The 15,524-nt window shown below is 45.6% G+C and overlaps 1 protein-coding gene across 1 annotated transcript; it reads left to right on the top strand.

The window, feature by feature from the left end:
* The first annotated feature begins 8,746 nt into the window (after positions 1 to 8,746).
* PSMD6 (proteasome 26S subunit, non-ATPase 6) lies at positions 8,747 to 15,081 on the top strand. The gene is made up of 8 exons (XM_058812958.1): positions 8,747 to 8,982; positions 9,947 to 10,152; positions 10,666 to 10,811; positions 11,773 to 11,992; positions 12,094 to 12,202; positions 13,192 to 13,360; positions 14,560 to 14,637; positions 14,784 to 15,081. The coding sequence occupies exons 1-8, from the start codon at positions 8,838 to 8,840 to the stop codon at positions 14,878 to 14,880; spliced, it is 1,170 nt and encodes a 389-aa protein (XP_058668941.1). The 5' UTR covers positions 8,747 to 8,837; the 3' UTR covers positions 14,881 to 15,081.
* Positions 15,082 to 15,524: the final 443 nt, after the last annotated feature.

The raw sequence follows: 15,524 nt of genomic DNA, 5'->3' as shown, positions 1-15,524 counted from the left end.
AGAATATATGTTACATCACTCAGCAGTACCTGCTGCTGGCTGGGACCAGGATAATCCCACCCCAGTTCTTGTGCCACACTGGAATAAACAGAGAATTAACCAGGAATAACCCTGCAACAGCAAATTCTATATATGGCCTAGTAAGTGCTAATCAGTGTGTGTGAGCAGTCAAGACAAAAAGAGTTCAAGGTGAGTACCAGAGGTGTTCTGGGGCTCTGTTTGGGGCTGCTGCTGCTGTTGTTTGTTTGTTTGCCTTGGTATACACCTGCACACTAGGACTGTTATTCCTTTTCCTATATCTTTCCCTGAAAGCCCCTTAATTTCAAAGTTATAGTAATTTGGAGGGAAGAGGGTCACATTTTCCATTTCAAGGGAGGTTCCCATCTTCCTTGGCAAACACCTGTCTTTCAAACCAAGACAGTTTGTTATATCCACACCATGTAAAATATAATGATCAGTAACTCAAGTGACACCCCAAAAGGAGGCAAGAGCAGAACCATTTCATTCACCAGAGGTGATTGCTACTCCCAAGTGCAAGGAACTGGGGAAAAAAAAGGTTCAGATAGCAAAAGATGAGGAGAGGAAGGTCAAGGGAGAGGTGAAAGGAGAATGGAAATGGAGAGAAAAGTAATCCTAGCTAAGAGGCAATTCTCATCAGCCACAGGGAGAGAGAATTCAACAAAGCCCCAACTGCAGAGCAGTGTGCTGTGAGGACAGGAGGAAAACTGCACAGCAGCAGAGCTGGATGCTGCAGCCAGTCAGGGCTTAACAGGGCACGAACCAGGTATTTATGAAATACCACAAAGCACAGGTTTCTTTACTTCTGAGAGGTTGCAACATAGAAAGATACCAAAAAGAATTAATTACATGGGATTTTTTGCTCAGTAATGTCAAGTCACAGCTCAGGAAGATTAAATATGCAACCAGAAGTCACCTCCATTGACGTAATGTCACTAATAACAGTAGCATTTATAGAGGGCTAAATCACACTTCCCTTGCTTAAGGCCTTTCTCTCTGACCTTTGAAGGCTTGATCTCAAGACATGATGTAAATCATCTGGAGAGTTTTCTTCACCTCTACCGGGTGAAGGATATTCCTACTCAGTGAAAGCACAGTTAGTCTTGCAAACAAAAGAAAGAAATACACCGGAGGTATTTATCTTTCAGGGAACCCGAGTTCTCTGGTTCCCAAAGTCACTCTGTGCAATGGCAGAGCGCCTTCCATCAGCTGAGGAGGATCCTCTAGCACTGCACAGAGACAGACTCTCAATTCCAGATGGTTTGAATTTTCTGCTCACTTATTAAAATCAACATTAAACCCCCTAAAGTAACAATCCAGCTATTTTCACCAAAACTGAAGTTTCTCAGGCTAGCAACTTGCCCATTAGTAAAAGCAAAACACTTAGGGAGATCAGTGCCTGGGCAGGAGGGCAGAGCACTGTGTACCCTGAAATCCCACTCACTCGGAGCTCAAAGGTGCACTCAGGAGAAGGAAACAAGAGCACCTTCCACAGTTAAATTGGTGTTCAAGCCAATGGGCATTTTGCAGGTACTTTCCAAGTGTTCCAACAGTCTGCAGAAACAGCCAGAGCTAAATTCCCACATATTTTAGGGAAATGCCTTGTCCTGTGAACTAATCAGGATGTTCAGACTGTGGTCACTTCAACACTGGGTTTATTTTAGAACACAACACAACATTAAATCATCACACTATTGTTTGTGTCAAACACCCTCTGCCTTAATTAATAGATGTGAGCTTGGTTTGCTGTGAGATCTCAATAGAAATTGCACAACACTTCTCAGCCAAGTGCTTTTCCTTGCATGATGTGAAAATCACTTGTGTTATAAAGAGTGACAAAAAAGCCCCAAACAAAAAACCCCAGGCTGTGTGTTTGAAAAGAAACTGTGGAAAATACATCAATATTTGCAATTACAGTGGCAGCTGCTGCTATGTGAGCAGTCAGGGATGAAGGCTGCTTTTCCATGGATCCCATACTCCTTCTCCCCACTACAGTGACACTCCCAGCTCTTCCTTCCTCTGCTCCTCACTCCTGTGTATTTCCCATCCCTCCATGCACCCTGCAATGGCCACACAGCAATCCTCCCTGCTGGTCACACACATCAATCTTCCCTGCTGGCCACACACAGCAATCCTCCCTGCTGGCCACATTCCCTAAACACCAGCTAGCAGAAGGCACAGGAATCCCCTCACTGCAGGATGAGGGCAGCATGGTGAGGGTTAGCAGAATGGCTAATCCTCCCAGTTTGGATCTGCCCTCCCTGATCTCCCCTAACTTCGAGGAATTGGATGTTACTGAGAGCTCATGACATTGATCAGATTTGGTTCAAGCTGACCGAGGGCTTCAAAAGCATTAGAGCACAGTAACACAGGCTGATGGCAGAGGGTGTAATCACATGAGACTATTGCTTGAGAAAAAGAGGCTTAAAAAAATCATCAAAGGACAAAAGTCACCCTGGAACCGCAGGGAAGGCTGAGAGGGCTGAGCTAAGGAGGAAGAAAATGGAGTAGCTTCCCAAGTGACTGAAAGATTTCAAATTCCTTGCTCTTCATTTCAAATTATGTCAGTAAACTGATAACTATCACATCAACCCACCAACAACCTGAGGATTTAAACAAGGTTTTTGCCACCAGCACATATAAACCCCAGTGTATTCCAAACAGAGGGTTTATTTAAAGATCACATTATATGTACTACAGTCAATATCCAGATTATGTCAGGCCTGCTGAAAGGAAAAAGATATTATTTTAGGCATGTAAAACCTCTCCAGTTTGGACAGAGGCTGGGCAAGAGTAATCAGCTTCTTAAAAGTATAATGAAAAAGCTGAAGTGTGTGTAATTACCAGTGAGAGGCATTGTAGCAAAGAAGATAAAGTTAATTATACAGCACAGGAGCGTTTTCAGTAATCACAGTCAACAGAGAAGTGCCCAACAGAAGGATCCATATACAATAGCAGTAACCATGGGGTGAAAGTGTACTGCACAAATTACCTAAAAAACAAAGGCAGACACTGACACATAGCTGGAGCCACCAAATTAATGCAGATTTGTGGATTGCTACACATAATAGGGTACCTTAAACAGCAGCACACCTTACCCTGTGCATGGTACCCCCATAAAACTGTCACATCAGTTGGAGGAGGAATCAATATTTGTGCTCCATGAGGGCCAGATCCAGCACCAGCCTGTGATAATATTGACACCATTTATCATGGGAAATAGTAGGTGGTGTTGCTTTGTGTATGAAACAAATACAGCAGTGGGTTGGTCTAGAGTATCTGTTTTCTGAAACCAAATTGATACTTAGGAGACAAGACCCAGCAAACAGACCTCACTTTGATTTCAGGCTCACAGGCTGCCATCTCCCATGGACCCTCCTTTCTGCATTTAACAGGCAAGCTGGAACACAGGATCTGAAACAAAAGGTTCAAGCAATAAAACATTTGTGTGTGTTTATATTTACACATCTCCATCAATGTCATTCCAGTGTCTCTTGGTTTGATGCTGGGACAGACCCTGAGCAGGATTTCACTTCCCTGTGCCAGCAGTGCTCTCTCCCACTCCCCATCCCAGCCATTTCCCCCCCCAGGAGCTGTCACTTGCTGCATGTCTTCATGGCACCAAATCCACTGGGTTCTCACCTGCTCAGGAAGAGCCTCTCCCCTGAGATTTCCTGAGGCAGTGGTGTTAAATATATCCAGCCCCAGGCAGCAGTGTGCCATCACCCTTCCCTGCACCCAGGGCTGCCAGAGGTGTGGAGCAAAGGAATAGGCTCCTCCACTGCCCCTACCTGTCAGTTTGATTTCTCATGGCCATTACACATTAATAGCTTTTCAGATCTCTAAGTAATGATGCAGGAGCCTTCTCTTCCCAGGGTAATAAACTCCCCAACATGTCTGTTTGTTGGAACACCCTGACTCTAATGCTGCAAAAGATTTAATTTGGACATTATGTAAAATGTTGTCCTTCAAAACAAGGATTTACTGATTTGAAAATGTGCAAGGGAAGAAAAGACACTAATTGCTGTGAAACAAATAGCTGGCTGATAAGATGCAATTGGTAACACGGAAAGGATGACAAAAGAATATCAGAGAGGTTCAAGAGATGCAGAAATCCCACTCCAAGGCATTTTTCTAGCTGTTTTTATGCTGGTGCCAGGGCTTGTTTAACACCAGCCAGCCTGTGGAGCTGCACTAGCAGAGAGCTCGACCCTGTGCTTTTCACTCCCTGCTGACACAGACCACAGCTTCTGAGAGCCAGACTGCCTGAGACAGCAGCCATACCTATGCCAACAATAATTACCTAGGAAAACAGGCAGCTTCTAGGAGCTTATTCAGAAGAAATCAATGCCTAACACTTGTATGCTTACACAGTGCCACTGTGAGTATTGCTGTCAACACTTCCACTACTGAAGGGCGAAGAATGAAGCCAGATGTGATTCAAGTGCCATCTTTTCCCAAGTTCAGTTAAACCAGCCCTGCAAATGAAACAAATGCACTGGCCTTGAAGATGCCTGAGGATGACAGCAAGGAATGAAAGCGTAATTGGTATTGCTGAGGTGAGCCTGCAGCTCACAGCGTGGAGGCTGCACACAAAGAGCTTTTTGTTACAGCATGGACAGGTCCAACAGCTCCCAGGGCCCTTCGTGCCTTCTGCAATGGGAATTAAAGGCACTCAGCAGCACTTGGGCCCAATCCTGGCTCCTGCTGCACATCCTGATCTGCTGGCAGAGGATGCTCACAGTGCCAGGGTGGTCTCTGAAGCCTGGGAGAGCCAAGTAGGGCTGCAGGACCTCCTTGGAGAGGTAAAGAGAGCACTCTGTGACCTGCTGCTGCAAAGTGCCACATACCCTGAGTGATGGAAGTTTTCCCTTTATGGGCTGGGAGAGAGGAGCCCCTGCACTCAGCAGGGCTGGACAAGCAGAGGGATCACTGACAGACAATTCCCTGGCTCCCTTGATGACACTGGCAAACAAAATACTCAGCTCCTGACATTGCCATACGGGGTATGTTATACATCCCTGCCAGCAGCAAAGTGGTGCCTGGCTGGACACAGGGGCTGCAAACCAGGCAGTGGCTGGGGAGGGGACACAGCAGGTTTTGGGTGGTCTTTGGCCCTGCAGAAGGCTGGCAGTCCCCAAAGATTTCAGCCAACATTCAGCAATAGCAGGGCTTCACTTTGCACCCTGAGGGGAGAAACAGCCCAGCAAAGCACTCAGAAGGCAGAGACACCGCGCAGCTCCTGCTCTGAAACACTGGCACCTTGTGGCAGCTCAGCCCCACACGGGCACGCTGTGTCTGACTGTCCTGCTGGACACCGGGGTGGCCTGGGCACGGCTCCAAGAGCCAGGACACAAGCAGGAGCAACATCACACAGATGTATAAAAAGCCACCTTGCTCTGGGTAGCATTCAGTAACTAACAGCTGGGGAAGGAGGAGATCTGGAAATCTGTAGTTGCACTTCCAGCCCTGTTTGTGGCCTCCCACAGCTACAAAAATGATAACCAGGAGGGTGGCATTGCTTGGGATGCCCGTGATCACTGTCTGGGGCACTGACCACACAAGATGTCCCCAAGCCAGGAAACTGCAAGGAGCAAACAAAGCTCTAGATGTGTGTGAGCATCACCAGGGCAGTGTGGGGTCTGGACCCCACCTGCAGCACATCCACGCTTCAAGAAAGAGATACCAGGGCCATCACAGGGCTCCTCACTGCCTGATGAATCTTGTAAGGAAGGAAACAATAATTTGAGATCCCTTTTTGGAAAAAAAATTTATTTGGATCCTTTTGAATGCCGTAAGGCCACATTAAATTATGATCACCACAAGGCCTTATTTCATCATTTAAATATTTGAGATATAACTATTCTCCCTGAGGTTTTCTTTCACATTCAGTAGTGAATGTCACATGTGTGTACCCAGCTCGTTTTCTCCCTGTTACTGCTGAAACACACGTAAATATGAGAATATAGGCAAATATTTACAGGCAATAAATGCTGTGTGGGGTAATTAACTAGTGTTTCATATGGTTACAAACCAAAACACGACATTTCAGTAATAACTAAACCCAGGAAAATGAAAACTCAGTTCCCTTACTCTTCTCACACCTAGCAGCTTATTTTTTAGCTAATTAAAAAGTGGCAAATCCAGAAATGGGAGAATGAAGACATTTTTCTCCCACAGTACATAATGAATCTGTGGCTTTTACTGCCACAATGAGCTGAGGATTCCAAATCCAGCGAGGCTGACAGGGTGTGGGTGTTTCTGTGGACAGTGAGACTGGCCAGAGCTATAATGGTTACAAATGATGTGAATTTTGGAAGAGGGCAGACCTCCAGCTGTGGCTGCAAACCAATCTTTATTAGGGATTAGGACAAGAGCTATGGTGACAGCCAGGTTATCTGCTTACAAGGGAGCTGCACATACTTTCCACCTTCCACCCGTGGCTGGAGGGACTGTCTGCAATAACTCTGTGTTGGAGCTGGTTCAATTTTTTCCATCTTCAATTTTTGTGAGCTAATCCCAGCTCAGCCACTCACACAAGCCACATTCACCCGTGTGTGCAATGCCTGAGCACTTGGAACATCAGCCTTACTTAGCAGAAAAAGCCCCAACCATCCTTTTCTTCCCAAACAAGGCATGCAAAGAATAAACAGCATTCCTTAGCTCCAGAGCACGCTGCCTAAGGAATAGAGCTGGGGACAAGATGTAGAAAAAAAAACAACCAACCATGCAAGATGTCTAAAAGTGTCTGTCATAAATAAAACTAATTAACAGGCCTCTGAGCAAATGCAAAGGCCAAGAGGCAAAGAACATAAACACTGCTGCAAGAGATCAGCGTGCTGTTCCCTGCAAAGCATCACAGCCACCGCTCCTTGCGCAATGGATACAAAAGTGATTGTGGCTCCAAAAGAGAAACACAAGACAAAGGAAAAACTGACTGCTCCTAAAGAAACAAAGGGACTGCCCAACTTAAAACACAGTTTTTCCTTTGTTTATTCTAAAATGCTATAACTACAAGCCAATAAATGAAAGGGGGGGGGGGAAGTCAGAATCAATGTAAAAAATACTAGCACTTATCAAAAACACAGCAGGCAACTGTTTCTTCCAGCCATCTCCTCAATAATTCATGCCCAATATACAGAAGCCAAGCTTGGGAATACACAGTACCAAAACAGCCAAGGGAATTATTTCTCCCATCACCCAGATGCAAAGCACAACTCCAAAATAGAGGCACCGGCCTAAAGCATTGTACTTAAATCCCAGTTCCAGCAAATAACACCAAAATGTGTCTGGAGGAGTTCAGCTGGACAGCAAGCATGGTCCAGGAGGTTGGGTGGGATCCTACATCCCACAGGATAGCCCTGGACACCCAAAAATGCCCTTTGCAGGAGCCAGGCACCCTATGCTTGCCCAACCACCCAGCTGTGTTCCACTCCAAAAGCACCAACTCTGTTTTTGTCTCATTGTCAGCTTCCAAGGGAATACAGTGGGTGATATAGATAGAGCTGTAAGGATAAAAACAGGGTTTGACTTCAGGTATGAACTGGGGATGAACCTCAAGGGCTCCACACACATGGAGGCACAGGCAATGTGCACCTGCAACATGTGTCACAGACAATTTGTGGGCAGCCCCGGTGAGGAGGGAGAGCAGGGCCAGAGCAGTGGGGACACATGGGGACCACCCAGCTCTTTTGCCACCATCTCCACTTGATGGAGGGAACATGCTCCAGCACCAGCAGTGTTTGCTGTGTGAGGTCAGGAAAGACAAATTCAAAGATATTTAATAAACAGATGGAGAGACGTCAAGAAAAGCAAAATGAGAAGTAGATGAACGCAGGCCAGAGTCAGACACGACTTCCACACCATCCTGGATGAACTACAGCTGAAACTAGGGCTGTTTAGGGCCCCCATTATTTACCTTCTACTTGTTCTGAGCCACAAGCTTTGGTGTAACACATTTGAACTCCTTTCTGAAACTACAAAGGCTACAAACCCACTTTTTCCTGTGAAAATTCCCCTTTGAGGTCTGTGTCCTTCCCCTGTGCTCAAACACCCTCAGGCCCTTCCTAGGCCTGTTCAGCCTTGAGGAGAGACAACTGAGAGGGCTCCTCATCAAGTCTGCCAGTGTCTGCAGGGAGGATGCCAGGAAGATGAGCCAGGCTCTGCTCAGTGCTGCCAAGCAAGAGGACAAGAGACAATGGGCACCAAGTGATGCACGGGAGGTTCCACCTGAAAATGAGGAAAAACTTTCCTGTGCAGTGACTGCACACAGGAACAGATTGTCCAGAGGGGCTGCGGAGTCTCCCTCACTGGAAACATTCCAGAATTACCTGAACACAGCCCTGCACCATGTGCTCCAGGATCACAGAATGGTTTTGGTTGGAAGGGCATTTTGAAGATCACCCAGTTCTAACCCTTGCCGTGCAAAGGAACACCTTCCACTACACCAGGAGCCCCTTCCAGCCTGGCTTTGGACACTTCCAGGGGTGGGGCAGCCACTTTCCCTGGGTAACCTGTGGCTGTGACTGTGATTTAGAGGCCGTTTCTGTGTTTAGTTGTGTCCCCATGTCGCTCTCTGTGTTTGTTTGTGTCCCCATGTCGCCGTGTCCGTACCAGGCCCGTCCCGCCGCTCTCCGCCAGGGGCCGCCGCTCTCCTCCCGCCGCCGAGGTCCTCCGCGCCGCCAGGGGGCGCCTCGCGGCGGAAGCCCGGGGCCGCTTCCGCCGGTCGCGGCTGAGTCACTGGGCCGCGCCGCCTCCCGCTGCCCAGCGCTGCCCGTCCTGCCGAGCCCCGGCCCCGCGGCCCCCGTCCCGCCGCCGCCATGCCGCTGGAGAACCTGGAGGAGGAGGGGCTGCCCAAGAACCCCGACCTCCGCATCGCCCAGCTCCGCTTCCTGCTCAGCCTGCGGCCCCGCGCGCCCGACCCCGCCGCGCGCGACGAGCTGATGGCGGCGGTGCGGCTGCACAGTGAGTGGGGCCCGGGGGAGGCTGTGTGTGTGTGTGTGTGTGTGTGTGGGTTTGTCTGTCTGTCTGTCTACCCGCCGGCCCGGCTCCCACCGTGTGTCCGTGTGCCCGCCCGTGCTCGTCGGTCTGGTTGTGTACACGTTCCCCCTCAGTTCGGCATCGCTGTGACTCCCCCGGGGCAGCCCGAGGGCCCCGTCCCCAGCTCCGAGCGCTCTTCCATCTTCTGGGACTGCCAGAGCTGGAGCTGAGCTCCGCGGGCTGCTGTGCTCACAGCGGGATAGAGAGAGTCACAGAACGTCCTGAGCTGGAAGGGACCCACAAGGATCATCAAAGTCCAACTCCTGGTCCCGCACAGGATGCTCCGCTCTGCGTGAGGGCATTGTCCAAGGGCTCCATGAGCTCTGCCCTGGGGAGCCTGTTCAGTGCCCGACCACCCTCTGGGGCAAGAACCTTCTCCTGATATCCAGCTGAAACCTCCCTTGACACAGCTCCATGCTGTTTACTCAGCTCCTGTCAGGGCTTTCCAGAAAGCTGAGATCAGCTCCTGACCCTCCACTTGGTCTCATGAGGAAGTTTTAGACAACTTTGAGATCTCCCCTCAGTCTCCTCTAGGCTGAACACACCAAATTCCCTCAGCTTCTCCTTATACACCCCTCCCAGACCCTTCATCATCTTCATGTCCCTCCTTTGGATGCCTTTTAACAGTTTAATGTCTTTCTGGTATTGTGGTGCCCAAAACTGCCCCCAGAACTAGAAGTGAGGCCACCCCAGTGCAAGGTACAGAAAGTGCAGATGAGGTCAGTGAAAGGAAGGCCTGCAGAAGCAGGGGCTGTGCTGTGTCTGGGTTCAGCAGGTACCTGGTCACAGAAGGGACATCTCTGGTGTTGACAGTCCCGTTGTCCTTTTAGGAACAAACACACTCTCGTTGCAGCAGTGAACAGCAGAACCCTTCCTGCCTCTCTTTCAGACATGGCTCCATACTACGAAGCCCTGTGCAAGTCTCTGGAGTGGCAGATGGACACGGATCTGCTGAACAAAATGAAGAAAGCCAATGAGGAGGAGCTGAAACGTCTTGACAACGAATTAGAGGATGCAGAAAAGATCCTGGGGGAGAGCGAAATCCGGGATGCAATGATGGCCAAGGCTGAGTACCTGTGCAGGATTGGGGACAAGGTTGGTGACAGCAGAGGCTTTATGGACTCCTAGAAAACACTGCATGGGAACCCTGCTGGCTGGGCAGGTCCCAGTGAGCACTGGGGGACTTGCAGAGCATTTTCTCTATGGCACAGGTCACACGTGACTGGCAGGTAGGGGAGAGTCTTACTGAAATATAAATTATCTAGAAACAAAACAGTCCTTGAAAGAAAACTTTTTTCTTGACAATGAGAAAAGTTTGCAGACACCTTTATTTACTTTCCTTACACCTTTAGACTTGTCCAAGCTATTTAGATTGTGCAGCTGAATTTCAAGTTACAGAGTAGATTTTCATACTCTTTTGCTTTAAAAGATACATAAGGAACAGCTTTTCTAACTTGATTTAAACTTGGATACATTAAGATTATTCCGAATGCATAATGTCGAAATTACAACTACCAGTGGGAGACAATACATGTTCTTACAACAGGTATTTTGTGAATGTTCTGGGTGCTTTTAACATTCTTACAGTAGCAAATTGTGTTTTGCCAGGAGGGAGCTCTGACTGCATTCCGCAAGACTTACGACAAAACTGTGGCCTTGGGACATCGCCTGGATATCGTGTTCTATCTGCTCAGGATTGGCTTGTTTTACATGGACAATGACCTCATCACTAGGAACATTGAAAAGGCAAAAAGGTACTGCTGGGGTTGTCTGAGTGCACTAAAGCATTTTGGAAACAAGCTGTAAAAGAAGGAATGGAAGATAAATACTTTTTTGTGCAGAAATGACTGGGACTGGTTGTGTGAGGCAGTCAGAGTGATGGGTGGGTGTTACTTTGTTTTAGAGGACTTCCTGCTCCTGGATTTTTTTTATGGGGGCAAGAGAAAGGTTTAAGATTTTGTGGTATGTGTTTTCTAGCAGCTGGCTCAATTTGTATTTGCAGCCCAGCTCCCACTCCCTCTTGGGGTGTGGCTGCTCCCAGTGGCACCCAGCTGGCTGTGTAAAGAGGGAGCTTTTCCTCTCAAAGCAAGAGTGCTATGGTGTGTTTCGGTGCCACTGGTAGCTTCAGTGTCTCTGTGCTCCCAATGTTTTGAACCTCAGCAGTTCCTGTAGAAAGCTGTGGTTCCATTCTTTCTGCTGCTGCCATGAGACACCAAGGCAGAGGAGGTTCCCACTTCCCTTGTTCCTTGGGCAGGGATATTTTGTGTTGCCTTCTCAGCAGTTTTGTCTCATCCCTGCCCTTCTTACAGCCACATCAGTTTTGTGCAATCCTTAAAAAGAGGCAACCTGAATCTTTTTTTCTGTGCTGCAGCTTTGATTTTAGCAGCAAAGGCAGTGGAAATCTGTTGCCACAGTCCAGGCTGACAGTAATATTTACCTATACTTTCACAGAGACTCTTGTCACAGCTGAAGAGGCTGTAAACTTTTCCTTTCAGCTAAAACTTGCACTGTGGAAAAGCCTCTGGCCTCTCCTGTCCCAAGGAAGCCACTTTCCAACACCAACAGGTATACAAAGCCTGGGCTGTTTCAGCAAGCTCTAACATAAACCAAGTTATCACCTCTCTAATCTCATGGTATCAGTTGATTTGTATTTGTTTCATATAACTTATTACATGACACATTTACATAAGTAAATATTCTTTGTTCTGTTTTAAGTCTAATAGAAGAAGGAGGAGACTGGGACAGAAGAAACCGTCTCAAGGTGTACCAGGGCCTTTACTGTGTAGCCATTCGGGACTTCAAACAAGCAGCAGAGCTGTTCCTTGATACAGTTTCCACATTTACCTCCTATGAACTGATGGATTACAAAACCTTTGTAACATACACTGTCTATGTCAGCATGATTGCCCTGGACAGGCCTGACCTGAGGGAGAAGGTAAGGGGAGCATGTGGAGCCCTGCTGCAAACTGACAGAGCCTTAACCTGTTCATCTGGAGGCTGAAGGGGATGGTGGTTAAAGATGTGTGTTTGTTGCAGGTGATTAAAGGAGCAGAGATCCTGGAAGCCTTGCACAGTTTGCCAGCTGTACGGCAGTACCTGTTCTCTCTCTATGAATGTCGTTATGCAGCCTTTTTCCAGTCCCTAGGTAAGGCTGGGTTCTGTCCCTCAGCACTGTTTCAGATCATACACAACTTTTGTGGAGTAGCTACAGTCTAAAACTAGAGCTATGTACAGAAAAAATTACCTGTAGAGATTTTTTTAACAGTAATCTAAAATTTTCTGCTTTGATTTTTCAAACAAAGAAAGACAAATTTCTCATCCAACTAGCCTTGTGAAAGGTCACATCTCATTAGGTGAAAAAGCACTTTGAAAATGGCTATGAAACAGCATCTTACCTGAAGAGCCAGATCAGGAAAGATTTGAAAGCTTTCTGTGTAAAAGGGGGACAGCAAAGAAAAGCTCTTCAGAAAACCCTCATTCTTGCCAGTTCTCAGACTGCTTGTTTTTCTTCTGTGAGAGAATACAAGAAAATGAGATATTTAGAAAAATAAAGGAAGAGCCCTTGATTTTGTGGAAAACTAGGCCTGATGAGACTGAGTTAAAGGGCAGCATCTTCCTATTGCCAGCCTCATCCCAAGCTGAGAACCGATGCTGAGAAGGAAAAAAGGTCACTTCAGTGCCTGGAAATCCTTGTAACTAATTTAAGAGCTAGTAGCAGAAAATTAATGTTGTGTCCTTATACAGGTGTGGGTAACAATGTTTCTTGAAGGAGTTACATACCAGGTTCTGCTTGTTACCCAGCTCTGCAGGCAGCCGGTCCAGCTCTTGCCTTCAGAGAGGTGCTCTCTCCCCTGAAAGAAGGATGCTGTGCATTTTTACAGGCTCCCATTAGCTCTGCCACAATATTGTTTGCATGTTCTTACACTCCTGGTTGCAGAACTGATACAGATTACATGAATTTACTTCTCTTAGTGCAGAATCCCTTTCATATCCTGAGGAGTGCAAGAATACAACATAGTTATGGTCGCACTTAATAACTGGTGCCGTGTCTTTTATTTACATAACTGATATATGACATTTCTTAGAAGTTACTGACTTTTTTTATTTATTTTGCTTCTTTCTTTCTCTTCTCAGCTATTGTAGAGCAGGAGATGAAGAAAGACTGGCTGTTTGCACCCCACTACCGATACTACGTGCGGGAAATGCGGATCCACGCCTACAGCCAGCTCCTCGAGTCCTACCGCTCCCTGACGCTAGGGTACATGGCAGAGGCCTTTGGAGTCAGTGTAGAATTCATAGATCAGTAAGTTCTTGGCCTTTCCCAGTTCATAGACATCTCCCTTTATACCTTTTAAATATTTATGGTGATCTCATTGCAAGTAAAAATCTTTGTTCGCTTGTATTCTAAATATGCCAAGGTACGTTTCTATGGAAGAGTGTGAGAAGCTGGTATTTTATATTAATTATAATAATATTTTTTTTATATTGCTGTATTTATTGACCTCAACATGCTATGGAACTTTAGATTTTAGACAGCTTCGTTCACAGTTATGCAAAAACTGAGCTGTTCCAGCTTTGGGGATCTGCACATTTTTTGTACTCTGCCAGTCTCCTTCTCTCATTTTCCTTGGTTTCTGTTATGTGGACAGGATCTGATGTTTTTCACTTAAATTAAGCATACTCTGCAGTTCCAATTTGAAATTATTTTCTAGAATAAAACCAACAGATTTAGATCGTGGTAAGAACTAAGTGGTGAGTGAAGTAAGAAACTGACTTTTACTCTGTGTACATGAAGCACATTATTTTCAAATGCCTTCACAAGAGTTATTCTTGTTTCAGAGAGGTTTCAGATTTTCTAGAAAAGAAAACTTACAGAAATATGAAAGTGCTTGAAATATTCAGAAATTAGTGTTTCAAGAGAAACCAAATACCATTTAATTCAAAAGTAATTTTTTTAAAATCATACTAATGCTTATGTTTCCTGTAATTTATTATGAGTTGTAACTTACCTTACTGTTGAACACAGGAATATTTTCTTCTACCATCAGTTGTATAGACCACCTGTGTTGCCAATTGTTTGATTAAACAAAACAATAATAATAAATTTTTTAAAAATTAAACATTATTGAGATACTTTTCTAATTAATTGACTGGCTTAAAGATATTTACCTCAGGATAAATTCCAAATAGCCACTCTGCTTTACTGCTGCCTTTGGATTTGAAGAGTAGTTGATACAAAGCTCAGTGATAAGTTTCACTAACTCAACTGCAACACTTTGGCCTGAGGAGAAGAACTAAGAGGTTTTGTGTTCAGGTCACTAAAATGATTATTTTTGGGTGCAGTGTGCAAGCCTTAATAAGATGAGGATGCATAAGATACCTGATGAAGATCCATAGGCTGTTGCTTCAGAAATACAGTGTGGTATAACAGCAGTTTCAGTGCTCTTAGGTCTACAAGTCCCTGGTGAAACAGGATTTAACTAACTTTTTTTCTTTATTTAGGGAGCTTTCAAGATTTATTGCAGCTGGGAGATTGCACTGCAAAATAGATAAAGTAAATGAGATTGTAGAAACAAACAGGTATGTGACAATTCCTGGAGGTTGTTTTTAACAGACCAGTTGAATTCTATATATTCTGATGACATTTACTATAGAAATGTTTAATGCTTTGGTATAAATCATGTTCTCAGTTCTAACCCCCTGTTTTTTTCCCCCATGATTCCTAGGCCTGATAGCAAGAATTGGCAGTACCAAGAAACCATCAAGAAAGGAGATTTGCTGCTAAACAGAATTCAGAAACTTTCCCGAGTAATTAATATGTAATTTTTTTAATGCAAGGGAATGCAAAATTTAGATGTTTAAAACATTTTGGAAGTAACCTATAAATATATTGCATAACTTGGTATACTGTAGGGAAAAAAATAACTAGCAAGAAAGGTAGTGTTTTTACTTTCCACTTCATTATGTACACACTGTTCTGTTCTGGTGTATGGAACCCAGTTCATTTATTAAATGTATGATACCGTTGGTGATCTCTTGTAACAGACTTTGTTCCTTTCCTTGCCTGTATATCCAGTGTTCATGTTGAACAGCAAAGCAGGTTCACAGCCTGTGAACACAGAGAGCTCATGGCCACTTTATGCTTGCTGTTTTAAGACTTTCATATTGGAATCAGGGGTGAAAACAATCAGTTCCATAATAGTAAAGTGGCTAAAAATTGTAGTGAAGAGTGCACCCTGTCCAGACAGGAGGGAGTCTTGCAATGACGGGATTACAGCTTAAGGGAGAAGGAATAAGGATGAAAGTGATTGGGGTGAAGCAATGATACAGCCACAGAAACTGCAGGACTAAAACTTTAGGAACAGCTGGAACAGAAGTAGCCTCTCTCTTTAAACTATTCTTTTGCAAGCTGTTGAAAAGGAAGCCAGCATGTGAGCAAAGCATTACATTTGTAATTACTGCCTGAG

This window comes from Ammospiza caudacuta, chromosome 12 (assembly GCF_027887145.1).
Source record: "Ammospiza caudacuta isolate bAmmCau1 chromosome 12, bAmmCau1.pri, whole genome shotgun sequence".
Classification (NCBI taxonomy): domain Eukaryota; kingdom Metazoa; phylum Chordata; class Aves; order Passeriformes; family Passerellidae; genus Ammospiza; species Ammospiza caudacuta.
The sequence above is the reverse complement of the archived record's forward strand: the minus strand, read 5'-3'. Positions and strand labels throughout refer to the sequence as shown.